Source organism: Galeopterus variegatus, unplaced genomic scaffold (genome assembly GCF_000696425.1).
Source record: "Galeopterus variegatus unplaced genomic scaffold, G_variegatus-3.0.2 Scaffold219, whole genome shotgun sequence".
NCBI classification, from domain to species: Eukaryota; Metazoa; Chordata; class Mammalia; order Dermoptera; family Cynocephalidae; genus Galeopterus; species Galeopterus variegatus.
In genome coordinates this window covers 803250-828545 of record NW_007726330.1, presented here as the reverse complement: position 1 = coordinate 828545, position 25296 = coordinate 803250, and the positions used below count along the sequence as shown (strand labels likewise).

At 53.0% G+C, this 25296-nt stretch overlaps 1 protein-coding gene across 1 annotated transcript; it reads left to right on the top strand.

The window, feature by feature from the left end:
* FBF1 (Fas (TNFRSF6) binding factor 1) lies at positions 1-23559 on the top strand. Its single transcript, XM_008566096.1, has 30 exons — positions 1-32; positions 677-762; positions 1299-1326; positions 2544-2585; positions 4483-4576; positions 5482-5542; positions 7321-7371; positions 8527-8644; positions 9212-9289; positions 9855-9974; positions 10311-10449; positions 10579-10712; positions 11271-11370; positions 12700-13149; positions 14303-14404; positions 14743-14831; positions 14990-15048; positions 15962-16117; positions 16273-16373; positions 16548-16754; positions 17679-17786; positions 17865-18004; positions 18088-18206; positions 19345-19467; positions 19545-19730; positions 20206-20382; positions 20454-20591; positions 20679-20799; positions 21561-21670; positions 22310-23559. The coding sequence occupies exons 2-30, from the start codon at positions 760-762 to the stop codon at positions 22391-22393; spliced, it is 3438 nt and encodes a 1145-aa protein (XP_008564318.1). The 5' UTR covers positions 1-32; positions 677-759; the 3' UTR covers positions 22394-23559.
* The last annotated feature ends 1737 nt before the right edge of the window (positions 23560-25296 follow it).

Genomic DNA, 25296 nt, shown 5'->3' with positions numbered 1-25296 from the left:
CTCTGACCCCTGTCTTCTAAGGCATGCTGAAGGTGGGTTCTGGTAAAGTGGAGGGCGGGGGAAAGCTGATTCTGAGGATCACAGTTCTCAGTGGGGTGAGTCAAATTTACAGCTAGTATGGAGGGAAAAATCCACCATCAGTGAAAAGCGTGTCAAGGAGTGGCCAGAGCTCACGCCTGTTCTTTGTGCTGCCTAGAAAGTAGTCATGGGTGTTGCCTGGGAAAGGGGTTTGGGCCGTGGTGCCAGGCACCCACTTGCTTTCTGAAATGGGTACCCGCCTCTTCCTGCATGCTCTTTCAAGGTAAGGGATGATGCCCACTGCACTCTGTTCAAGTGATTTCGAAGCACCGGAAAGCTCATTAAGTTATCCAGAGCACTTTGCTTTTCATCTGAATATCTCTCCCTGTAAAGAATTTTTAATTTATGGAAATAGGTTTTGCCTTCTTGAACAGGTAAAGTAAGAGGAGCCTTGATAACCCTTGAATTCAAGCACTGTTAAGGCCACATCTTTTTTTTTTTTTTTTTTCTTTTTTTTTTTTGGTAGCCAGCTGGTATGGGGATCCGAACCCAACCCCTGACCTTAGTGTTACCAACACCACACTCTAACCAAGTAAGCTAACTGGTCAGTCCTAAGCCACATCATTTTTAAGCAACCCACTTTAATTTTCTTTTTTAGGGAGGATGAGCCTGATGTGGACAGAATTCAAATGAGCTGGACAGTGCTGTGAAGGAGCTACAAGCATCCCCCAGAGCCCGGAGATGGTAGGCAGAGTGCAGAGGGAGATGTATGTAGATGTGAACCCAACCCCCGGAGATCCTGACTGCATGGAACACTTTGGGGGCTGGATGGCAAGGACCAGGATGTGGTCCCTGGAGAAGAGTGATGGGAAGTAGCACTGATATCAAACTTAAGCAATGAGGAACGTTTCTTCTGAACTCCTGAACATCCACCCAGAAACTGGTATTGAGGAGTCAGGAACATGAAATGGAAGAAAACATGTCCAGCCGTTACATCCTGGCTGGGAGGGTTTGTGTGTGGCACCTGGAAATCAGGGAAAAGGAGAGACTTCTGCCCACCCATTGGCACCCACTGCTGGTTAGTGGGGGCTCTTTCCATGTGCTAAGTAAGTCCATTCTCAGAAACTCTAGGAAAGCATAAAGGACATCTGTCTCTAAATGTCATTGGTGCTCCTTCCTCTGGTGACTTGGCAAAGGCAAAATAATTCTTTCTGCATTTCAGGTTTCAGCACACATTTACTGTTTGATTTTGTTAATGTGATTTGTTTTTCCCATCTTAGGCACCAAAAACCAAGAAGGGATTGAAAGGTGGGTAGAGAGATGGAACATCACCCTTAGGCCAAATATATATATATATTTTTTTTCCCTTGGGTCCAAAAGTAATTTAGACATGTCTGTGTTTAAATGTTCTTGGTGAGGGCCGGCCCGTGGCTCACTTGGGAGAGCGTGGTGCTGACAACACCAAGTCAAGGGTTNCTTTTTTTTCCCTTGGGTCCAAAAATAATTTAGACATGTCTGTGTTTAAATGTTCTTGGTGAAGGCCGGCCCGTGGCTCACTTGGGAGAGCGTGGTGCTGACAACACCAAGTCAAGGGTTAAGATCCCATTACCAGTCATCTTTAAAAAAAAAAAAAACATAATAAATGTTCTTGGTGAGAGTGTTGCTGTTTTTCCCATAATTTCATAGGCAGCCCTGGTCTTCCTAGAGGATTCCTTATGCTCCCTCAGTGGCCCACAGAGAAACTCAGAAATAAATAAGAGATGGGGGGTTTTGGAAACAATCCTTCTCATTGTATCCAGATGCATACAGTTGTGGTTAAGGGTAGTAAAGTCACTTGAGCTGAACGGGAGGACTAATTCAGTACTCATTCTTAGGTTTACCCCACATGCCTCCATCAGAAAGTGGCCCAGGAGCAGGGAGGGGGTGGGGGGAAGGAGAAGTGGTGCAAAACTATGCCGTCTACCCTAAAGTGAGTCATTGTGCAGTATATGCATGAATTGAAACAACACACTGTACCCCACAAATATGTACAAGTAAATGTTAAAATAAGCTAAAAAATGACTGAAAGAAAGAAAATGGCCAAGGAGAGGTACATCCAGATCAGTTCTGGTGGATCTCAGATGGAAGGGCCACAGGGAGGCCACTGATATGAAAGAAGCTTGCATGTGCCTAGAAATCTTGGATACTTTTCTCAAAGAATCACACTGGACTTTGATCAGAGACTGGAAGACTGACTGTTGGCTGGTGCGTCATGGGGGAGGCGGGTAGAAGGCAGGTTCTACTGAAGATATGTACCACCATCTTTTGAGAAAGTTATTTTAAATTTCTACCTGGGGTTTTGCAACAAGGCATTGTGACTTGTTGCCAGAGAGTCAGAAAACACCTTGTGGCCAGTGAAGGGAGTGTTAAACCTAAGTCCCACCATCTGAGAGCTCAGAGGCCCTGGGGTGAGTCTTCAGGCCTGAGATCTGTAAGGGCCACTCTGCTTTCCTCCTGAAGCCATGACGGCCCCTTTTCTGTTCCAGGCTCCATTGATGATGTCCTTGGTGACCTCCTGGAAGATGATAGTAAGTGCCCCTTCCCCAGAATCTCCTGGTTTAGGCTTGCTCTTTCTCTCTTTTTTTTTTTTAATTGAGATATAACTCACATACCATAAAATTCATTCATTTAAAGTATACAATACCATGGCTTTTAGAATATTCACAGAGTTGTACAAACCATCACCACTACCTAATTCCAGAACGTTTTCATCACTCCAGGAAGAAACGCCGTACCCATCAGTAGTCAGTCCTCAGTCACCCCTCTCCCCCCAACCTTAGGCAACTGCTTATTTGCTCTCTGGCTCTATGGATCTGCCTATTCTGGACATTTTGTAGAAAGTCATACAGTATCTGGCCTTTGCACCTGGCTTCTTTCACTTAGCATAATGTTTTTAAAGTTACAAGCTACACACTATAGCACGTATCGGTACCTCATTCCTTTTTATGGATAGTATTCCATTGTGTGGATCTATACCACATTTTGTCCATTCCTCAGCTGATGAACATTTGAGTTATTTGCACGTTCTGGCTATTATGAATAATGCTGTTATGAACATTCGTGTGTAAGTTTTTGTGTGGACATGCATTTTCAGTTCTTTTGAATTTAAACCTAGGAGTGGAATTGCTGGACTGTACGATAACTCTATGTTTAACTTTTTGAGGAACCTCTAAACTGTTTTCCACAGCAACTGTATCTACATTCCCACCAGCAGTGGAAGAGGGTTCCAGTTTTGCCACATCCTTGCCAATGCTTATTTTCTATCTTCTTGATTATAGCCGTCCTAGTGGGTATAAAGTGGGTATGTCATTGTGGATATCATGTGCATTGCCCTAATGACTGGTGATACAGAGCGTATTTTCATGTGTTTATTGGCCATTTGTATATCTTCTCTGGAGAAGTGTCTATTTATATCCTTTTAGGGCCAGCCCGTGACTCACTTGGGAGAGCGAGGTGCTGACAACACCAAGTCAAGGGTTAAGATCCCCTTACCGGTCATCTTTTAAATAAATAAATTAATTAATTAATTGATTGATTAATTAAATCCTTTGCCTATTTTTAATTGAGTTATTTGTCTTTTGTTTGTTTTGTTTTTGGTGNTGTTTATTGGCCATTTGTATATCTTCTCTGGAGAAGTGTCTATTTATATCCTTTTAGGGCCAGCCCGTGACTCACTTGGGAGAGCGAGGTGCTGACAACACCAAGTCAAGGGTTAAGATCCCCTTACCGGTCATCTTTTAAATAAATAAATAAATTAATTAATTAATTGATTAATTAAATCCTTTGCCTATTTTTAATTGAGTTATTTGTCTTTTGTTTGTTTTGTTTTTGGTGGCTGGCCGATAGGGAGATCCGAACCCGTGACCTTGATGTTATAAGGCTGTGCTCTAACCAGCTGAGCTAACCGGCCAGCCTTATGTATCTTTGTATTGTTGAGTTTTAAGAGTTCCTTATATATTCTGGATACTACTCCCTTGTCTTTCTTTTGTGCCCATGTTGCTGTACCGACAAGCAGGGCTGCAGGGTCATGCAGAATTCACCAGGGACTGCGATCCTTAGATTTCCCCCATGTGGCCCCAGAGAACCCACAGAGCACAAGCCCCCGTATTCTGACTTGCAGTTTGGGGCTGTGGAAGCGCCAGTGTTCCTCCTGCATTTCCACGGGGTGGGGTTAGGTTGGGTTCGGCTGTTCATTTGGCATTTAGGGTTGACTTCCTCCTTGGAAATGTACCACCCCTCCCCGGTTCAGGTTCTTCAAGGGATAATGTTGGGACCTGCCTCTGGGGCCAGTTTTCTTCCTCCAAACACACCTTTCTTTAGTAGGAAGCTCTGGGAGACGGCTTGGTGACCGAACTGTCCTTCCTTGTCATCTTGACTCCAGTTCTCTTTACCCAAATGACATCTTTTCTGTTTTCTTTTTTCCAGTGACACTACCTGAGAAGCCTGTTAAACTAGCTTCACATGCCAGAGACACCCCAGGTGGATCTCAGGTGCTCCCTTCTTCAAGAGCTAGAACAAAGTAAGTGTAGAATTGGCGTGGGTATGTGTGACCCATTTCAGTTCCAATGCTCTTTGCCCCTGCACCTGCCTTGGTGTGTATGCAGATTTTTTTTTTTTTTGTCCTTCTTGTGACCGGTAAGGGGATCGCAACCCTTGGCTTGGCGTCGCCCGCACCATGCTCAGCCAGTGAGCACACCGGCCATCCCTATACAGGATCCGAACCCGTGGCGGGAGCGCCCCTGCGCTCCCAGCGCCGCACTCTCCCGAGTGCGCCACAGGGTCGGCCCTGCAGTTTGTTTTTTTTAAAAGATGACCGGTAAGGGGATCATAACCCTTGACTTGGTGTTGTCAGCACCACGCTCTCTGAAGTGAGCCATGGGCCAGCCCTAGTGTGCGCAGTTTTAATATTGTAATTTCCAGCCCCTTCCCTCAGCTCCCAGTTATTGAAAGAACCTGGGGGAGTGGAAAGAGAGCTGAACTAGAGGTCAGAAGTCCTGGCTTCTACTCCTACCTCTGTTACTTACTGTGTGACCTTGAGCAATTCCTGAACCTCTCTGAGCCCCTCAATTTCCTTGCCTCAAAATAAGAGAATTGGCCCAGATCAGTGATTTTCAAATTGTGTTTGTTCTTCTGAGGTTCTCTTGATGATGAGCGACAAGGGAGTTTTATAGCTTTCATCTTAGCTTGAGCAGTTCTGTTTTGCTCTCTTACCTATTGTTTTTAACGATTTGTTTTTAAAGGGGCTCTACTGCTTTAAAAAAGTTGAAAATCACTATATTAGGTGGCCTGTGAAATTTCTTTTAGCAACTCCGTTCTCCCAAAGAAATCTATCCAAGTTCACCTGGACTTTCTAACCCACGCTCCTTTTTAGCATTATCTCATACCCTGGGGGTGCAAGTAGGTGCTGATTCCACCCCTTTGCAGGTCCCTCCTGAAAGACGATTTCTTCAGCACTATGGCAGGCCTGGCCGGAGCTGATGCCGAGGTGAGCCTGGCCCATTCCCCAATCCTCAGCCTCTCTACTTATTCCCAGACATAGTGAGATGGGTGTTGTGGCCCAGGGGCTATTCATGAAAGGGCTTAGAAGTCCCTGCAAGGTCAGTTTGTTCTTAAAGCAAAATGNCTTCCCTCAGCTCCCAGTTATTGAAAGAACCTGGGGGAGTGGAAAGAGAGCTGAACTAGAGGTCAGAAGTCCTGGCTTCTACTCCTACCTCTGTTACTTACTGTGTGACCTTGGGCAATTCCTGAACCTCTCTGAGCCCCTCAATTTCCTTGCCTCAAAATAAGAGGATTGCGGGCCGGCCTGTGGCTCACTCGGGAGAGTGCGGTGCTGATAACACCAAGGCCCCGGGTTCGGATCCCATATAGGGATGGCCGGTTAGCTCACTGGCTGAGCGTGGTGCTGACAACACCAAGCCAAGGGTTAAGATCCCCTTACCGGTCATCTTTTAAAAAAAAAGAGGATTGGCCCAGATCAATGATTTTCAAATTGTGTTTGTTCTTCTGAGGTTCTCTTGATGATGAGCGACAAGGGAGGAGTTTTATAGCTTTCATCTTAGCTTGAGCAGTTCTGTTTTGCTTTCTTACCTATTGTTTTTTTTTTGTTTGTTTGTTTGTTTGTTTTTTGTCTTTTTCGTGACTGGGGCTCAGCCAGTGAGCGCACCAGCCATTCCCATATAGGATCCGAACCCGCGGTAGGAGCGGCGCTGCGCTCCCAGCGCTGCACTCTCCCGAGTGCGCCACGGGGCTGGCCCTTACCTATTGTTTTTAACAATTTGTTTTTAAAGGGGCTCTACTGCTTTAAAAAAGTTGAAAATCACTATATTAGGTGGCCCGTGAAATTTCTTTTAGCAACTCCGTTCTCCCAAAGAAATCTATCCAAGTTCACCTGGACTCTCTAACCCACGCTCCTTTTTTTTTTTTTTTTTTTTCCTAAAAAGATGACCGGTAAGGGGATCTCAACCCTTGGCTTGGTGTTGTCAGTACCACGCTCAGCCAGTGAGCGAACCAGCCATCCCTATATGGGATCCGAACCCATGGCCTTGGTGTTGTCAGCACCACACTCTCCCGAGTGAGCCACAGGCCGGCCCCTCCACGCTCCTTTTTAGCATCATCTAATACCCTGGGGGTGAGAGTAGGTGCTGATTCCACCCCTTTGCAGGTCCCTCCTGAAAGACGATTTCTTCAGCACTATGGCAGGCCTGGCCGGAGCTGATGCCGAGGTGAGCTTGGCCCATTCCCCAATCCTCAGCCTCTCTACTTATTCCCAGACATAGTGAGATGGGTGTTGTGGCCCAAGGGCTATTCATGAAAGGGCTTAGAAGTCCCTGCAAGGTCAGTTTGTTCTTAAAGCAAAATGACCCCCAAAGGCTGCCTTGTGGACCCAAAGCAACATCCTTCTTCCCACCAGTAAGATGAGCTAGGAAGGAGAGTTCCTGGCAGCTTCAGAGTCTGGAAAGTTGCCCCCTTTCCATAACGATCTCCTTAACTGCCTAAGCCGCATGGATGGGAAGTAGCAGAATGTGGGTCCTGGGGTGGAAGTCGTCCCTCCAGTTGGGAGGAAGGGGGTGGCAGCACTTTCTGGGTCTCCACAACCAGACTTCAAACAACAGCCAACCCCCGAGGGAGGGGGCAAAGGGACCCTCTGCTCCTGCTGGGCCGTCTGCCCTAACAGAAGCAAGGTGACAGGGCTGGAGGCCTGAGCTGCGTTGGGTTTGACTCCCGTGCATGCTCACGTGTGTCCTCACCGTCCTGTGGACTTAGGCTTCGGATGTCTCGGATGCAGACCCCCAGGCTTTGCTCCAGGCTATGAAGGTACTGGGACAACTTGCACAGTTCTCAGAGCTGGGGGTGGGGTGAGGAGTGATGGTGTTTTGTGCCAAGGCTTTATTCTCCCTCTAATTTCTCCCTTTACCTTTCCTAGTACGAGAATGAAGCTCATCCATGGGCTGTCGCCCTTCTTGCCCCTCTGGGTATAAACTCGTTTTTCTGGTGTGTAGAGACTGGGAAGTCTATAGCACAGGCCTCTGGGGAAATGGGGCCGGGGGGGAGACTGTCTCCTCTAACGTTTGTTCTTAACTTTTCTCCGTGTTTCTCTCCACATCCCCTGCCAAGTCCCTTTCTGTAAAGCTTTCTTCTCATCAGATCAAGGCCAAAACTAATCTTTGCAGTGGAACTGTAAGACATAGATTCTGAACAATTGATACCGCCAAGGTCAACGGTTCAGATCCCTGTACCAGCCAGCCTCAAAAAAAGAAAAAAAAAGTTCTGAACAGTTTATAAGAACCTAATCTCACAGTGCTCAGGTAGCTTGGCCGGGGCCGCCTCTGTTCTCCCTCACCTCGGACCCTTGCCCTCCTGACCCTTCTGGTTAATCCATTTTGCTGTGGTCCCTGGGCCAAGGCCCTGCTCTCGGTTCTAGCCCTGTGGGGCTATAAAGGATTGGTGTCTGTTCCCTTCCTGGCTTCAGATTCAGCTTCTTTAACCTCAGCTGGAAATCTTTCTCCCCGGGGCCAGCTGGCTTGGAACCCCTGGGCATGACCCGAAAGTCCTCTGACTCAATTTTTGGTGTTGGCTTTGAGTCTCTCATTCCAGAACCATGAGCTGAACCCCCACCCCACTCTGCTTAACTTCGGTTCAGTTTTCTTTCTTTTTTTTTTTTTAAAAAAGATGACTGGTAAGGGGATCTTAACCCTTGACTCGGTGTTGTCAGCACCAAGCTCTCCCAGTGAACCAACCGGCCATCCCTATGTGGGATCCGAACCCGGGGCCTTGGTGTTATCAGCACCGCACTCTCCCGAGTGAGCCACAGGCCGGCCCTCAGTTTTCTTTCTTAACTCACCTTTTTTCTCAGCAGTTTTCTCATCTTCCTTTGTTTTCTCACCATGCTGCCCCTGGGCTGCCAACTGCCCTCCATAGATGGAAGTCAGCCCTTGTCACACGTCAGCCTCCATCCTTCCTGTTTTCTAGGATCTGGGTGATGTGGATGCCGACCTCTTAGGTCTGAGGACGCCTAATCTGGCCTCTAGCAAAAGAGCTGCAAAGGGCTCTGGGAAAGAAGAGCTGCCCAGTAATCCCAAACCTGCTGGCAATTTAGAAGCCATTGAGAAAGGTGAATGGGAGACAGCTCCTCGAATCTACTAGGGAGACTGTGGGGCCATGGGAGATGCTTAGAAGGAAGCTTTCATGTCCTACGGGCCCTGTCTTCTGTGTCTGGAGTGGAGCAGCCAAGGATGTGTGTGTGAGTGTGTGTGAGTGTGAGTGTTCGTGCTGGGGAGGGGGACAGGTTGAATCTCCTCCCTTCCTAGGGCTGTTCCAGCCTCCCTAAGTCCAACATGGGCAGCTCCTGGAGAAGCCATTTGAGTTTAAATGGAAAATTTTATGGTAGCCTATGCATCTTCCAAACCTATATTTCTGTTCAGAGTGACTCATGACAAGGGGGCAGGAGGTGGCTTCCCACCATGTTTCCAGAAGCCCATGTGAGAACTGGGGAGGGGAGGTATAGACCCCTCCCCTGGCTGTGTGCGTGGCTGTGAGCCCTCAGCTTCCCAGGATGAAGTGCACCCCATCCCAGGGGCCCCAGTCCATGGTGTGGGAGGAGGACCTTGGCCAGGAGAGACCCAGGCCCACCTTGCTTTCTTTTTGCTTCCCACAGCGGGCACCATTCCCACCAAGAAGCCACCTCCCTCTTCTAGCAGCTTTGGGCATCCGTATAAGCAGTTTTCTTTTGAAGGTACCACAGGCCCCCCAGTCATACTTGTGGGATACTCCAGAGGGAGAGTGGAGTAGGCAGGGTAGTGCTTGCTTGCCTGAGGCTGCGTCACTGTGTGTGTTGTGGGAGGAGCAGAGACCTAGGGCCCCGTATTTAGTTCTCGTGAATTCAGGGAGGGACTAGTTATGTTGTATGGCTGGGATATTTGCGGAACTTATTTGCAAGGACTTTGAAGCCAGACATCAAACTGAAGATTTTGTAGGGTATAGAAAAAAGTCCCTTTCCCTTCGTGAACACATGAATGTTTTACCTGTCTTCTGATGCCTTAGGGACCTTTCCAGAAGGCCATGCAGCCAGCAGGGTCAGAAGCCTCACGGGTGAGCCCAGGGCCAGGCTCCCAGCTCCCTCTCCCCCTGCAGAGCCTCATCTCTGTGTCGAAGCCCCCCTCACCATAGGCCCCGCCCTCCCTCCAGATGCTGAGGGGCTGGTTTGTGTTAGAGCAGAGCAGTAACTCCCCCAGCTTCAGGCTGGTTTTTTCTGAACCAAGTGCTGCAGTCTGACCTGTGCTTTCCCATCTGGCTGCGAGATTTGGAAGACCCATTGGCAGGACTCCTCTCCGATGATGAGGAAAGAATTGCTGAGAAGCCGCCTGTGACAGGGAGTGAGATGGCTTCCAACAAGAGCCCCGGCCCAGCCAGAGAGCCAGGTAGGGCGAAGTGGGCTTGTTTCTCGTCCTGGGGCAGAGTCTGTTGGCAACAGGCTAACTGCACTTTCTGGTGCAGACCAGAGACCTCACCAGGGCAGGGACCACAGGTCCAGGACCAAGAGATGATCATTCTCTAGGAATAGGAAGGTGGGATGCATGAGCCTGGGAGTGGGGTGGGGGTAAGATCCGTGGACAGACCAGACCGGTGCAATGCCTACAGTCACCCCACCCAAAGACCAGGATTGCAGAGACAACCCCCCCACCCACCCACCCATTCAAATATCCCAGTTGAGGACAAGAAAGCTGTGGACATTGAACACATGTTCTGTCTCTTAGGTCCCTCTATTCCTCTAACTCCTGGGGACACCCCCGTTCGAAAGAAAGAAGAATTGCTGTTTGACAATGGGGACGACATCATGGCCACCCTGGAGTTTGGAGACAGCCCCAAAGCAGAGAGGAGACAGACAAGAGACCAGTAAGGATCCTTATGAGCGAGAGTCCCTGGCCAGGCTGCTGCGTCAGGTCCAGGGTAAAGCTAGAGAGTGGTACAGTGTGGGCCCAGAGCCCCACGTATTCACACATCCCGGCGCTGTCTGTCCTGCAGGGAAGGGCCCCGTCCTGCTCGCTCCAAGCTGGATGAACTGCTGGGTCGAGGCACTGCCACCAAACTCCTGGCTCGCCCAGGCACTGGGGAGCACAGGGAGTTCAAGCTAGACAAGAAGTATCAGAGGCCACAGGGTGAGGACATTTGAGGTGGACGGGAGGGGACGGGAGGGTATGGCAGGGGGGATTCCACACCAGGTCTTTACCACAATCCGTTAATAAGAAATAAGCTGCACATCACGATACACACACATTATCATACATGTTTATAACTGAGACAAAAGCATCATGAAATAATACTTAACCATTACCATCGTCAGTGCTCTGCTGTTTTTTATTCAGATAATGTTTGATTTATAAATACACTGGTCGTAACTCATTAACATGGGTTCTCAGCCTTCTGATAAGCAGCAGCAGCTCATGGTTTGAAAAACTCTGCTCTGGCCCAGTGTTTCTCAAAGCACCGGCCCATAGCCACCTCTGGAGTCGTATGTGCGACACAGGCCACTGCTGGGCCGGCCCTCGGGGAGCTCAGGCAGGGCCAGCACTGGCTGCTTCCTCCAGAGCACTCCGCGTCCCTTGTCCCGCACGTGGTGCTGCTGGCGCAGTTGTTTCAGACAGAGTTCCGCAGCCGTAAAAGAGTTTATGGCTTTCCCTGTTCTAGCTCGTGGTCACAGGCTCTTTAATTCACAGACAAAGAAGATAACTGGAGCGACGAGGACCTGACCTTTGGGGCCTATCAGCCCACCGTGGGCTCCTGCGAGGGCCGGCAGTCCCGCCGCCAGTCGGTCAGGTAAGCGTGGCCTCTGTGGCAGGGTGACTGCTGAGCAAACAGGCCCCTGCAGACAGCCTCGTGTGAGAAGGCAGGGGGCACAGGCGCTAGGCTCAGGGTGCTAAAGGAAGAGGGAGGTCATCCGGGCAGAGGGGTGTACACGGCCCCAGCAGGAGCCCCAGCCCGATCCCAGTTCCTGTCTGGCCTGCCCGAGCCCCACCCGGTCTCCGCAGAAACAAAAGAAAGGGCTGGCCAGTTAGCACAGTTGGTTGGAGCGAAGTGTTACAACACCAAGGTCCAGGGTTCCAATCCCAATACCAGCCAGGTGCCGTAAAACAAATAAAAATAAAGAAGGAAAAGGAAAAGGTGGGCCTGCCTCTGCCTGATGCCCCTGAAAGCCGTGAAAGGCTGTGGCGTCGCTCGGTCTCCCTGAGGGATGCAAGACCACTAGCCTTCTGCAGAGGCTTCTCAAACCCACTTCCGGGGACACCGCTGTTGGACCTGCCCGACAGTCCTGACAGCGAGGTCTGCTCAGTTTGCAACAAAAAATTAAACCACCCAATGGTAGAATTTTCTGAATTTGGAGTTTTTCTCCCAGTATATATTTTAAACTTTCCATTTTGTTTGTTCATTTGTTTTGGTGAGTGGCCGGTACAGGGATCGAACTGTGGACCTTGGTGTTATCAAGATCACGTTCTACCCAACTAAGCTAACCAGCCAGCCCTAAACTTTGTATTTCAAAATAATTTCAAACTTGCAGAAAAGTCGTGGGAATAGTACAAAAGCTCCCTCCCCTTCACCCAGACTCAGCAGTTGTTAACATCATGCCACGCTGGCTTCATCAGAGTCTCTTTCTATCTAACCAGCTCCACGTACACACTGACATTTCTTCCCAATCCCAGTATGTTCTTTAACCTGGGACCTGCTGCCACTGGTCAGTAACATGTCAGCAATGGCTGAACAAAGAAATAAGTAACAAAATGGCCATTGACAGAAAATCTGAAAACCACCTGATCCAGCTGACTTTTCTCTGGACGTGTGTGCACATGGTTGTAATTCGGTTCTGTTCTTTGGATTGACTTGCCCCTGGGTCATGTGATGCAAGTCGAGGTGTCCATATTTCATGGTCTTCTACAAGCAGCACGTGGCTTGCCACTGCTCCGTTGCCTGAGCTGGTCCAGGGGCCACTGCTCGTTGGGCCTTCGTCTGCTGTGCAGGGTCCCTGGACATCATGGACTCCTTGCTGGGACCTTATAGTTCCCCAGCAGTGGAGGGAAAGGCTGGTAAGGGGGGAAAGCCCATGGGGACGGGCTGCTTTCCCTACCTGACGCCCTCCTCTCTGTCTTGAAGTAGGTTCTTAGCAGAAGGTGGCCCAGACTCCAAGAGAGAACCGGGATCCACACAGAGCCCTCTAGCGGCTTCCAGTCCCATCCACCCCAGGAAGGGAGGAGCTGACTGGCTGGGCCTGAAGGATGATGACTTGGACCTGCTCCCTTCGTCTCCCACCAGAGAGGCCCACCAGGGCGGCTCAGTGCTTACCACACCCTCCATGCCCCCTCCTGCGAGCCAGCACCCTGCCCCGGCCTCCTCAGGGGCACAGCCACCAACCGAGGGTTCAGGGTCCCCTGCCAAAGCCAGCCAGGCTTCCAAGCTGGGAACATCCGAGGAGAAAGAAGAGGAGGACTGGCTGAGCCTTGTCTTGTCCCGGAAGAAGTCCCAAGCTCCGGCCAGAGAGGAGCGTGCTGGGGCCTCTGCCGGCCTGATCTCAGCGAAGGCAGTAGACCCTCTCCCTCCTGGCAGGTGTGGGTTTGGGCAGCTGTGTCTGGTGGGGGGAGGACCGGGTGGGGGCCTGGGAGGCCAACCTTGCCCTTCTCACCTGCCACAGCCTCACTGGCGTGGGCACGGGCACCCCCTCTCGGCTTTGCTTCTCTTCCTCTTGTGCACTGCAGAGAGCGCTTCTGGCTGCTGGCTTGGCCCAGGTGCAGACACAAGGGACTGGGGAGCTGTTGACACTCATGCCCCGACAGCTGTAGGGACAGGTGCTGACTCAATCAGACACACCATCGTCCCACTGCCTCTGGGCAGGGGCCCTGCCTGCAGCACCCCAGGCTGGCGAAGACCCAGCACTCCAATTGCTGGTGCTTCTCCTGACCCGAGTAGATTTATTTAAGTAAATAAAGTATGTGTGAGCTGAGATGGCCCCATGCTCTTTGGGAGTGTCAGAGAAGAGACAGTGGCCCAGAGGCAGCTCCCAGGGGAAGCCCCAGAATGGCGACCAGTGGGACAGGGAAGTGAATGGCCTCTGAGGGCAGGAGGGCAGAAGGGAGCTGGCAAGGCCAGAGAATCCAGAGGAAGTGGTAGGATGCTCTGCAGCCAGCACCAGGTGGAGGTGACTTGGTCAGTTTGTGACAGCCCTGGGACATCACCAAATCCTGTAGTTGGTGTGATGTGACGAGGCAGCTTTGACTTTGACCTGAAGCCAAGGGGAAGAAACAGAAGAGCCCCTGCTTCCTCTCTGACCCCAAGAGCCGAGAAGGGTGATGGAAATAGACGAGAACCCAAAGAGCGGCCAGACCTGGGAGGACACTGAGCAGAGCCTTGATCTGAAGCTGACCCAAGCAAGTGGCCAAAACGAGGCTCTGAACTTGAACTTAACTCTGCCGTGTATGGCGTGTCTGTTGTCACTCCCTGGGCAGGGTCCATTCACTGCACCATAGTGGACACTGAGGTGGGGAAGGGGTACGGGAAGGGAAGGGAAGCCCACAGTCCCAGGCGCTCAGACTTGGGAGGAGAATTCGTCAAGACAGGATGGTGGGAACAGGAGGAGGGGCGAGGGAAAGCAAGAAGAGGGACGGCCATGCGCTTCCCAGTTGGAGCTTGTCCTGGGCCCCATCTTCTTCCAGCCTAGCTCGGGCCTTCTGTCACCTCCATCTTTATCACTGACTTTCCTCAGCCAGCCTGTTGCCAGCGCTCAAGAGCGTGAGCGAGCAGCTGCTGGAAGGACCTCAGGAACAACAGCACAAGAAATACCGCCTGCCGGACCTGACGTCTCAGGGTAGGTCCACAGCCGGGGCAGAGGGGTGGTGAGGGGCGCTGGGGGCTGGCACAGGCCTCCTTCCTGAGAGATAGACAACAGACAGCTGATGGGGTCCTGGCATGCTTAGTGTGGTCTGTCATATTCGATACCTGTGTCAGGCCCACTGATTAAAGAGCTTTCTGAAGCTGGGTCCCCATCTCCTTTACCAGCCACCAGCACAACTGAGACCACACAGTGAATTACCAACCTCTGAGCCTGAAGTTTTCCTTTACTCCGGTGCCAACCCTCCCCTTCTCTCTATGCCCTACGTAGAAAGCAGTTTACTTAGATCCTGCCTCCCATCCCTGTGTCCTCAGGTCCCCTGTGACTTGGAATCAGGCTGCCTTGGCCCTCCCTACAGGTGACTCAAAGAGGGGAACAGCCCCTGGAGACCTCTCCAGCACTGGTTTGTTTTTTGCTTTGTTTGGGGGTTTAACCCTGGGTGAAGAAGAGGTACTTTCAGCCTCTTTTGGGGGCCCCTGGAAGATGAGCAATGCTGGGCTCTCCTGGACACACTCACAGGCCCACAGCCTCCTCCTCATTTCTCTGCTGTTGACTTTTCAGAGCCTGTGATTTGTTCCCCGAGCTCCCAGGAACCCACAGGGCTTTCTGTGCCTGTCCAGGTAGGGAGGGTAGACTACCAGGTGCACGTCTCGGGTGCAGGGAACAATTCTCCTGTGCTCAGAGGCAACACCAGCAGTTTGACCAGACAACCTGCTGGGAAGAATGAATGAGTCAAACATGTCAGACATGGCTGGCTGGCTGGCTCACTTGGTTAGAGCACAGCCCTGTAACACCAAGGTCAAGGGTTCGGATCCCCATACCAGCCAGCTGCCAAAAAAGTAAAATAAAACATGTCAGATGTGACATCAGCCAGCTCATCCTGGTACCCTGCCAGCAACTTCCTGAACTGCAAGCCTCACAACTCCCAGGTGGAGTTGGCTGTTAATTTGCCAGCGTCAACAGGGAAATCAAGGCAGGGGCAGCCGGGAACGCTCTAGTCAGGAAGTCCTGTTGTTTCATCTAGAACGCCTCCTCCATTCCTGCCATCCTCCCACTGCACCTCCATCTCTGTCTCCCAGGTGTGGCAGTCACCTCTGACCCCTAGGCCAGAAGCATGGCCCCCAGGAGCGTGTACCTGGGAGACCATAGGTGGAGAGCAGCTGCAGGAGCCAGATTAGTGTCAACATGTGGGCTGCAGGCCTGACAGAAAGGGCCAGGGTCATGAGCTTTCATCAGAGCTGAGACCCCACTAGGGCTCTGCTATTTGTCTTGGAGGCTGGAGACCCTGCTGGGAAGGAGGCTGTCCGGAGGGAGGGAGGGAGGGAGACTCATTTTCCTGACCACACCTGAGAAGGGAGGTGCGATGTTGACTGCAGTGACTGATTCCATGGTGTGATGGCCTTGTTTGCTGTCTGCAGCCACAAATCAGGTGCAGGGCCCGGGAGGTCCAGTGAGCAGAGGGCCAGGAGGACTGAGCACAGCTGGGTCCCTGTCCCCTCCCTAAGCTGGGACATCTCTTGTCCTCTCCTACAGTCCCTGCTACCAGAGTCCCTGGCACAGAACCTGCTGCCGGGCACAGAATATCAGAAGCAGCTCTTGGCAGCACAGGCACAGCTTCAGGGTAGCACAGCCAAGCTCCAGGCAGAGCTGCTGCACAGCCAGGCTCAGCTGGCAGAGCTGGAGGCCCAGGTGAAGGGCAGATGGGTTGCCGGTGGTGGGGACAGGGCTGTGAGTGGCAGGAGGCTTCCCCAGCAGTGAGGAGGGGCGGTGAGCAGCATGGAGCATAGACAGGAGGGACCCAGCTCCCCCTCTCCTTCCACGCCAGCCTTTCTGCCATCTTCTAGGTGCGGAAGCTGGAGCTGGAGCGGGCCCAGCACAAACTGCTGCTGGAGAGTTTGCAGCAGCAGCACCAGGCAGACCTGGAGCTCATTGAGAGTGCACACAGGTATCCCTGGCTCCTGTCCCTGGCCTGCCTGGGCTTCCCGAGCCTCACATTCTTCCCCAGCTCTGGCTGGGACCTCCATGCTGACCCCAAAGACCACACCAATGTGCTTGGAGAGGCCCTTTAGGTGGCAGCCCTCTGCCTTCCAAGCCCCACGGCTGGGTGTTCTGTTGGCAGAAGCCGTGTCAAGGTGCTAGAAACATCATACCAGCAGCGGGAGGAGCGGCTCCAGAGAGAGAATGAAGAGCTGTCAGCTCGGTATCTGTCACACTGCCAGGAGGCTGAGCAGGCCCGCGCCGAGCTCACAGCCCAGCACCAGCAGCGCTTGGCAGCCATTACACAGGAAAAGGACCGGGAGATGGAGCGGCTCCGGGAGCTGCAGCGGTAAGGGCAAGGCCCGGGGTGGGCCGTGGGGAGCGGGCTTGCATGGATCAGACAGAGGAGAGCAATCCCCAGGAGACCCCAAGCTGTGGCTCAGCATCCTTTGCACAGGGGCTTGGGCCCTTCTCTTACAGCCCACTGAGGTGAGGACCAGGGCTGAGCACTCTGGCCTGCCCAGTTGCCTCCCTGGGGGATGCCACCTGCTCTTACAGAGGCAGGAGTGGTCCCTGCAGGGCATGGCTTGGTGGCAGCAAGCACCCGAAAGCTAACTAAGCATGTATTAACACACTCGCCTGCTAACCCAGTAGGGGCCAGTGACTAGCTCCAGCCTGGGAAGGCTGGCTCTGCTGTGCCTGGTGTGTCGATGTAGTTGCCTTTCTAGGTGAGGACAAAACTAAGTACCTACAGGAGTCAGAGGCTGATGAGTGCAGAGCAAGCCTTTCCAGACTGCTCAGATTGGCCAGACACGAAAGGGCCGTGCACGCAGCTTGCTTCTCCTCTGTGTAGATGAACTTTGCTAAATAACGAAGGAATCACCACCTTAGAGAGTGCATGTCGGGGCTGGCTGGTTAGCTAAGTTGGTTAGAGCACAGTGTTGTAACACCAAGGTCAAGGGTTCGGATCTCCCATACTGGCCAGCCACAAAACAAAACAAAACTTACGGGACATCCATTTGATAGAATGCTATTATTTCACTACATACCTAAGACGTGGAGAGCACGCATAACATTGCGGCACCAAGACAGATAAAGCAGGGGAGCCGGGGAAACTGAGGCAATGCCCAGGGGAGGTGGAGAGGCCCTGGAAGCTGGTGCCACTGGAGGGCACACTCCTGTGAGGGGCCACCACCACATTCGCTGCCGTCCCGGTGGCCCTGCTCCAAGTGGCGGTGCTGAGCCTTCCCCATGCCCGCCACCTGCCCCTCAGGGCATCCATCCTGGAGATGCGCAGGGACCACGAGGAGCAGCTACAGCGGCTGAAGCTGCTGAAGGACCGAGAAATCGACGCGGTCACCAGTGCCACCTCCCACACGCGGTACGTGCACCCGGGCCCATCCACCTGAGGGGCAGGATTGGAGAGCAATCAGCATGGGGTGACCCGGTCCTCCTCCAGGTCCCTGAACGGCATCATCGACCAGATGGAGAAGTTCTCCAGCAGCCTGAACGAGCTGTCCTCCCGCGTGGAGGCCTCGCACCTCTCCACCTCCCAGGAGTGGGAGCTGGGGATCAGGCAGCATGACGAGCAACTGCGAGGTACCCTCCATTCCCATCGCAGCCCCCTGGCCCCCTTGCTGGGAAGGCGGGCGGGCGGTGAGTACCCTGTGGGCTGCCCCCAGCGCTGCAGGAGCGGCTGGGCCGGCAGCAACGGGACATGGAGGAGGAGCGGAGCCGGCTCCAGGAGGTCATCGGGAAGATGGAGGCACGCCTGAGCGAGCAGAGCCGGCTCCTGGAGCAGGTGAGGCCATCAGCACCCGCAGGCAGCGTCAGCACGTCCCTGACCTCAGCCCCTCAGCCAGTCAGTTGTCGAGGCTCAGACTCTGTCCCTCCTGCCCGGCCCGGCCCTCAGTGCTGCCCACCTGGGCACACCGGCCCCACCAGCAGGCTCCCTGCTCCCCGCCCCACAAGCCCCTTGGCCGCCCACCCCAGGGCCACCGTCCCCCAGCAACTGCACTTCCCACTTTCCTTCCTGTCACTCGGATCTGTCACATCAGCTGATGCCTGTGACCTTGGGACAGATGCTCTTGCCCACTAAATGTCATTCTAGCTTCCTCATTTATATGACAGAAACGTTTGAACTCCCTGCATATCTTTCATATATAAGAGCAAGGTTTTTTCTTTAAAAAATAATAAGCTTTTCTTTTGTTTATACTAGAGTATTTTATAATACATTTCATTGGAAAAAAAGTAAAATAAGGGCCGGCCCGTGGCTCACTTGGGAGAGCGTGGTGCTGACAACACCAAGTCAAGGTTTGAGATCCCCTTACCGATCATCTTTAAACAAAAAAACAAAAGAAAGTAAAATACAGGAAACAATAGAGAAGAAAATAAAAATTACCACTAGCTGAAGATAGCCACTGATGACTTCCTGTATCTCCTGTAGACATACCCGTGCAGACATAGGTGCTTTTACATCATGAACTGTATTTATTCATGTCTTCATTTGGTGACTTCATTAAGCACCTGCCTCAGGCTGACACAGTGAAGCTTCTAGCCTCATGCTGTGTGTGCTGGGATCCCCAGCACAGCGTTAAGCCCACGCTGTGCTCCATGCCTGCTTGGCCCATAGGCACCGGGCAGGTGGAGTGCCGAGCTGGCGGTTCAGGGGCAGGGATGTTGCTGACCTTTGGCCTTCCTGAGCCATTAGCCTTGGTGCATTTGTGGACCCGAGGGCCGGGCTGGCACCTGCTGCATTTTCCAGGCAGAATTGCAGAGACTGGGCCCTGGCAGTCCCTCCCAGGCACCTCACTTTGCACCTCTGGAAGGGGGTGTTTGTGGCATAGCATGGGAGATGGGGCGGGTTTGTGCAGCTGCTCAGGGCTTCCAGGCCTGCTCCTGGGGCAGGGAGCACGCTCTCACCCCTGCCCGGCCTGCAGGAACGCTGGCGAGTGACTGCCGAGCAGTCCAAGGCGGAGTCCACGCAGCGCGCTCTGGAGGAGCAACGGAAGGTCATGGCCCAGCAGATGGCCATGGAAAGGGAAGAGCTGGAGAGGGCCAAGGTGAGTCCAGTGCCACGCTCAGCTGCCAACCCTGCCGTCACCAGACACTTATGGCATACCCTCGCCCCACGTCCCAGAGTGCCCTGCTGGAGGAGCAGAAGTCCGTCATGCGCAAGTGTGGGGAGGAGCGGCGGCGCCTGGCAGCCGAGTGGGCCGAGTTCTTCGTGCAGCAGAAGCTGAGTAAGGAGCGGGCCGAGCGCCAGGCGGAGCAGGCGCTGCAGGTGGACGCCCAGCGCGAGGGCACCCTTATCAACCTGGCCAAGGTAGGGACCCAGAGCCCCCAGGACAGCAGAGGGCCGGGTGACCCTAGCCCATCCACCTGCATGCGTCAGCTTCCAGGCTTAGGAGAGAAGAGCGCAGAAGTGACATAACAAGTAGAGGAATTAAAACAACAATAATGTCATCATAACAATTCCTTGTATCGTCCTAGGTGCTTTGTACACTTTTTCTCATTTGGTCCTCATCATATTCTCATGACTTAGATGTTTTAGAAATGGGGAAACTGAGGTTCAGAGAAGTAGAGCCTGCAGTGGTCATACGGCTTGTGAGGACAGCCCTGGGCTTGGCCCTGGGCCTCTGTGGCCCAGCTGGAAGCCCCCTGCCCACCGCCCCTCCCAGAGGCAGCATGGGGCAGAGCTGCAGAAAGGTGGCGGGAGAAGTGAAGGGGGCCCCGGAATCCTGCACAGAGGACAGCTGAGCTCCCGAGAGGAGAGTGCAGCAAAGGCTCTACTGTCTCAGGAGCAGGCCGAGCTGAAGATCAGGGCCACTGAGCTCCGGGCCAAGGAGGAGCAGCTAGCAGCCGAGAGGGAGGCGCTGGAGCGGGAACGGCAGGAGCTGCGGCTGGAGAAGGAGCGGGTCAACGCGGCCGCCCTGCGCATCCGGCTCCGCTCCGAGGAGGTGGACAGCATGAGCAAGGTGCGGCTCTGGGCACCAGGGGTGTGTCCGCATCTGACCCGCCAGCCCTGACCCAGGCAGTCTCCCTGCAGGTGGCCTCGGAGAAGTATGAGGAGGGCGAGTGGGCATTGCGTGAGGCCAGGAAGGTGCAGGCGGAGCAGCAGGCCCGGCTGCAGGTCGTGCAAAAGCAGCAGGAGCGGCTGCAGCAGCAGGAGCAGCACGGGCACCAGGCAAGGCCCCCACCAGGGCTGGCTCCCCCTGCCCCCCAGCCTCCTGCCCTCACAACTGAGTCCTTCTCTCTGGGGATTTGGGGACAGGAGCATCTGAGTCTGGCCCAGCAAAGGCTACAACTGGACCGTGTTCGACAGGACCTGCCCTCCAGCCTCGGGCCACTCCCCAGGACCCAGGGCCCGGCCACCTCCAGTTTGAGTGGTAGGTGTCTCAGCCAGCCCACTGGGCAGGGCAGCACCAGGGACAGGCAGGACCTCCGCCTGCCACTCCAGTTAGGGGGCCAGCTGGGTCTGAGTCGTCCTGTTATTTCTTTTTTTTTTAACACAAGTGATACATGTTAATTCTAGAGAAATAAATCAGAAATAGAAGGGAAAAACTGTTTTAAAAACATCACCCACAACCTCACTCTCTAGAGAAAATTTTTAAAGATGACTGGTAAGGGGATCTTAACCCTTTATTTAGTGGTGTCAGCACCACACTCTCCCAAGTGAGCCACAGGCCGGCCCTATATGTGTTTTTAAAAACAAACTTGGGATTGTGTCATATGTTGTTTTATCTCTCGACTTTTTCATTCAGTAATATACACATGGAGCATGTTTTCATGTCAGTAATGAAACCCTGGATCAGTTCTTAATCAGCATAAGTGTCCAGTATCAGGCTGTTCCCTACTGAGGGATTTGCTGTCGCTAAGACAAACAGCACCTCAGTGGAAACCTTCGCACATACATCTCTGCATCTTTGCCTTATTATTTCCCTTGAATCAATTTTGAGAAATGGACTTGCCAGCTAAGAGCACATGAGCATTTTTCAGAAGCTTTTGGGAGTTGGTGCCCCATGTCCCCAGAGCGCTTGTCCAGGTTCCACCCACTGGCCGCGCCGAGCAGGCCCTGGGGGAGCATGCCATGAGCTGGAGGTGTTCCCACCAACACTTTGGTCCCTGACTTCCTCCTCAGCCTTTTCCGCCCCAGTGGTTCCTGCTCCCACCACCCCTCGTTGCAGCCAGCTGCTGGCCAGCCTCGGCCCAGGCCCCTCACAGCTCTATGCCAGGCTGCTGCTGCTGAAGCACACAGCCGAGCAGGTGAGTGTCTCCTGGCCGTGGGCGTCCCTTTGGTCACCTGGTGACAAGCAGAGAGTCCTTCCAGCACAGGGCAGAATTGAGAAGAACCATACTGTGGCCCTGGGGAGGGGTGGCCCCAGCTCCTGGGGGAGAATAAAACTGCAGATTGCTTGGTGAGCGAATTCTGAGGCCCCTCCTCTAAGGCAGGTTCTGTATGAGGCAATTTGCATATATTCTCTCGGTTTAACCTCACAATAACCTGTAATAATGACAACAGTTGTCACTTACGGAGCATTTCCTGTGTGCCAGGCTCGATGCTGAAGGCTTTGTGTGTATTATAAGCTTTTACCCACACATAGCCCTACAAGGTAGGAAATGTTACCACCTCCAGTTTACAGACAAGGAAACTGAGGCTTAGAGACATGAAGTCAGGTGCTCATAAGCTCCACAGCTAACAAGTGCCTCAGGATGGAGACCAGGATTGGTCTGTCTCACGCCACACCTGGGCTCTTCTGCACCCCCTGCCGCCTCCTAGAGCCAGTCAGAGCCAGGGAGTAAGTGGGAAGGGGGCTCCACAAGTGGGGGCTGGCTCAGCTGGCATCCAGGGGGCCACCTCTCAGTTCACAGAAGCATGACCACTCACCCAAATCTGCCTTGCAGGACCGTGACTTCTTGGAGGATGAACAGTTCTTCCTGCAGTCCCTGAAGAAAGCATCCTACAATACGACGTCCCATTCTGCCTAAGAGGGCCCCAGCTGCCTCCTCCATGGGGGCTCAAACCCCGTCCCACTCTCCCGCCACCCAGCTGGCCTCCAGCTCTACAGGCTGCTGCCGGGCATGGCTGTGCAATGCCAGGGCCCGATCACAGCTCCTCCTGTGCACGGGGTGCAGCCCCTTCTTTCCATCACTGCAGCTGCGCTGGGAGGCAGCGGCCCTGGGGGGTTGTGAGGCTGAGGCCATCTCTCCACAGCTCTGGCTCAGAGAGATGCATCTAAAGAGCCAGCAAGACCCCAACTCCGACTGGGCTCTGCAGACCCCTCCCCTCCACAGGCAGATGGGTGTGGGATCTTTTTCCCTGGGCCTCTTCTGAGGCAGGGGTTTTCTCAAGGGACACCCTGTCCCCAGTGGGGACATAGAGAAGGGCCTGCCAGCTGAGAGAGCAGGAGGCGGCAGGGCAGGGAGGGCACCGTGCAGGCAGCGCTGCCTCGCAGTCTGGCGTCCTGCACCGCGGCCAGCCCTGGCTCCGCAGGCTCACTTGCACCCAGGTGACCAGCTTGCTTGGCATGGACACTGGCTGCTTCGGCAGCTGCTTCCTCCCATCTGGACTCCCTCTGGAGGCAGGTGTAGGGAGGGAAAAGGGCAGAAGGCCTCCGTGCTGTTCACCTGCCCCAGGCCACAGCTGAGTGGGAGTGAAAACGACAGAGGGAGAGCCTCTGCCCTCGGGGGAGTAGGACAGTAGCACCAGGGATCCCCGAGGGCCACCACACACACCCAGGCTGCCGCCACCCTGGCACCTTTGTCATTTGCCCTTTGCCGTGGGGGTGGTGCCAAGGCCGGCCGTGGGCCCCAGAAGGGGACAGGACAGAAGGGCCGGGCAATGTCTTCAGCAGACCCAAGACAACCAACTCAACTAATAAAACCACAATTACTTTAAAGCAGCTTCTGTCAGAGCAATTTCTCACCTCCCATCAGACAGGAAAGCATCCAGGTGAGCAGGAAGGCAGGAGCAAATGCCAGGTGGGACACGTGGGGACCATGTGTATCTCTGCTCTTTCAGGACAACTTTCAGAGGGATCTTATTTATTTACCAGCAATTTTTTACAGCTTTGGTTTTGGACCCATTAAATTGCTATATTCTTTGTTTAAGTACAAGAGATTAATTAAAAGTTGCTATATTCCTTCCAAACAAATTGGATGTGCTTCAGAAAAATTGCTATATTCTTAGTGACTGGATCTTCAGTTTGCCATGGGCTCATCAGAGGTTGAACTTACTTCTTAGGAAACGTTTGCTCTGTATTTCTGTTCTTTGCTGGAAAACAAGTCCCAAACAGCCTGCAGCCTTCCTTATAAAAAGCCGGCCTATAAAACTGACCAGGACCGGCCTCCTCTGCCACGTGCGCCTCCCTCCAACACTGATTATTATCAACCGTACTCTCCCACCCCCAGGCTGGCCGGTTTGGGGATCCGAACCCCCCACCTCGGTGTTATAACCCTGCGCTCTAACCAACTGAGCTAAGCAACCAGCCCTTGTCCTATTTCAAAGATGGAGAAACAGGCTCAGGGAGATTAAATAACTTGCCCAAAGTGACAGTGAACGGCAGAGTCTGGGTTGAGTGCTGCTCGGGCAGATTCCAAAGCTCCAGGCTCCCAGCCACGTCACTCTCCTGCCACCTCCTGGAGGAGCACGCTAGACACTAGACATGTGTGGTGCTGCTGGGGAGGAGAAGGTCTTCTAAAGCTGCCATTTGAGTGGTTCCGACACTGAGGAGGGAAGCACCATGTGCCCCGTGGGAATCCCTGTCGAAGACTAGAATTTGGTCCTTCAGTCCACACACTTAAGCAGACCTATGGAAAGAGGTGGGAGTCTGAGGATGGGCATGTCTGCCTGGGGGCAGCTGGCATTTAAGCAGCCACCTGAAGGATATGAGGGTAACAGCACATGGGGGTGGGGGCAAGTGCAGGGAGACCCCCGAGGACAGCCTGGCCTTCGAGACAGAGTAGTGAGTTTAGGATTAGGGAGCAGGTTAGGGCCGGCCCGTGGCTCACTTGGGAGAGTGCGGTGCTGATGACACCAAGGCCCCGGGTTCGGATCCTATATAGAGATGGCTGGTTTGCTCACTGGGTGAGCGTGGTGCTGACAACACCAAGTCAAGGGTTAAGATCCCCTTACCGGTCATCTTTTAGAAAAAAAAAAAAAAAATAGAAGACCATATAGGGATGGCTGGTTGCTCACTGGGTGAGCGAGGAGCTGACAACACCAAGTTAAGGATTAAGATCCCCTTACCGGTCATCTTTATATAGGGATTAAAAAAAAAAAAAAAGAATTAGGGAGCAGGTTGAGTTGCTTTGTATATCTTGCTAAAGAGTTTCTACTTTTATCTTCAGGGCAATGGGTATTCAGTAAAGGGTTTTAAGCAGAGTCGGACCATATTTGCATTTTTGAAAACGCGTTGTGGCTGCGGGGTGGAGACCAGACAGGACGGGGCAAGAGTGGGGACAGAGAAAGTGTCAGGAAGCTGCTTGCGGTGGTGAAGGGGAGGCACAGAGCGGGGACTGAACCAGGCATAGCAGTGAGGGGTGGCAGAAAAGTGCCCCCCCCGGGACCTGGCGCCTGTACCGGGAGGGTCAGAAAGGAGGATGGGTTGAAGAGGACTCCCAGGTTCCTGGCTTCGGTGACAAATTAGTGTACAGAGCCCACGAATTAGCCAAGCAGAGACACTCCACAGACACTCATGTTAGAGTGAGCAGGACTGAAGCCATGTTGGGACCTAAAACCACATGGATTCTAAAAGATTTTAAAAGGACACAGTTTTTTCTTGGCATGCATTTCTCTGAGTTCCCTTTTTTCCCATAGTTATTTGATATTTTGAACCTCGGTTACAAGGCGAGATGACATTATTTACATACAAGCTGCAAACTTGCCAGGA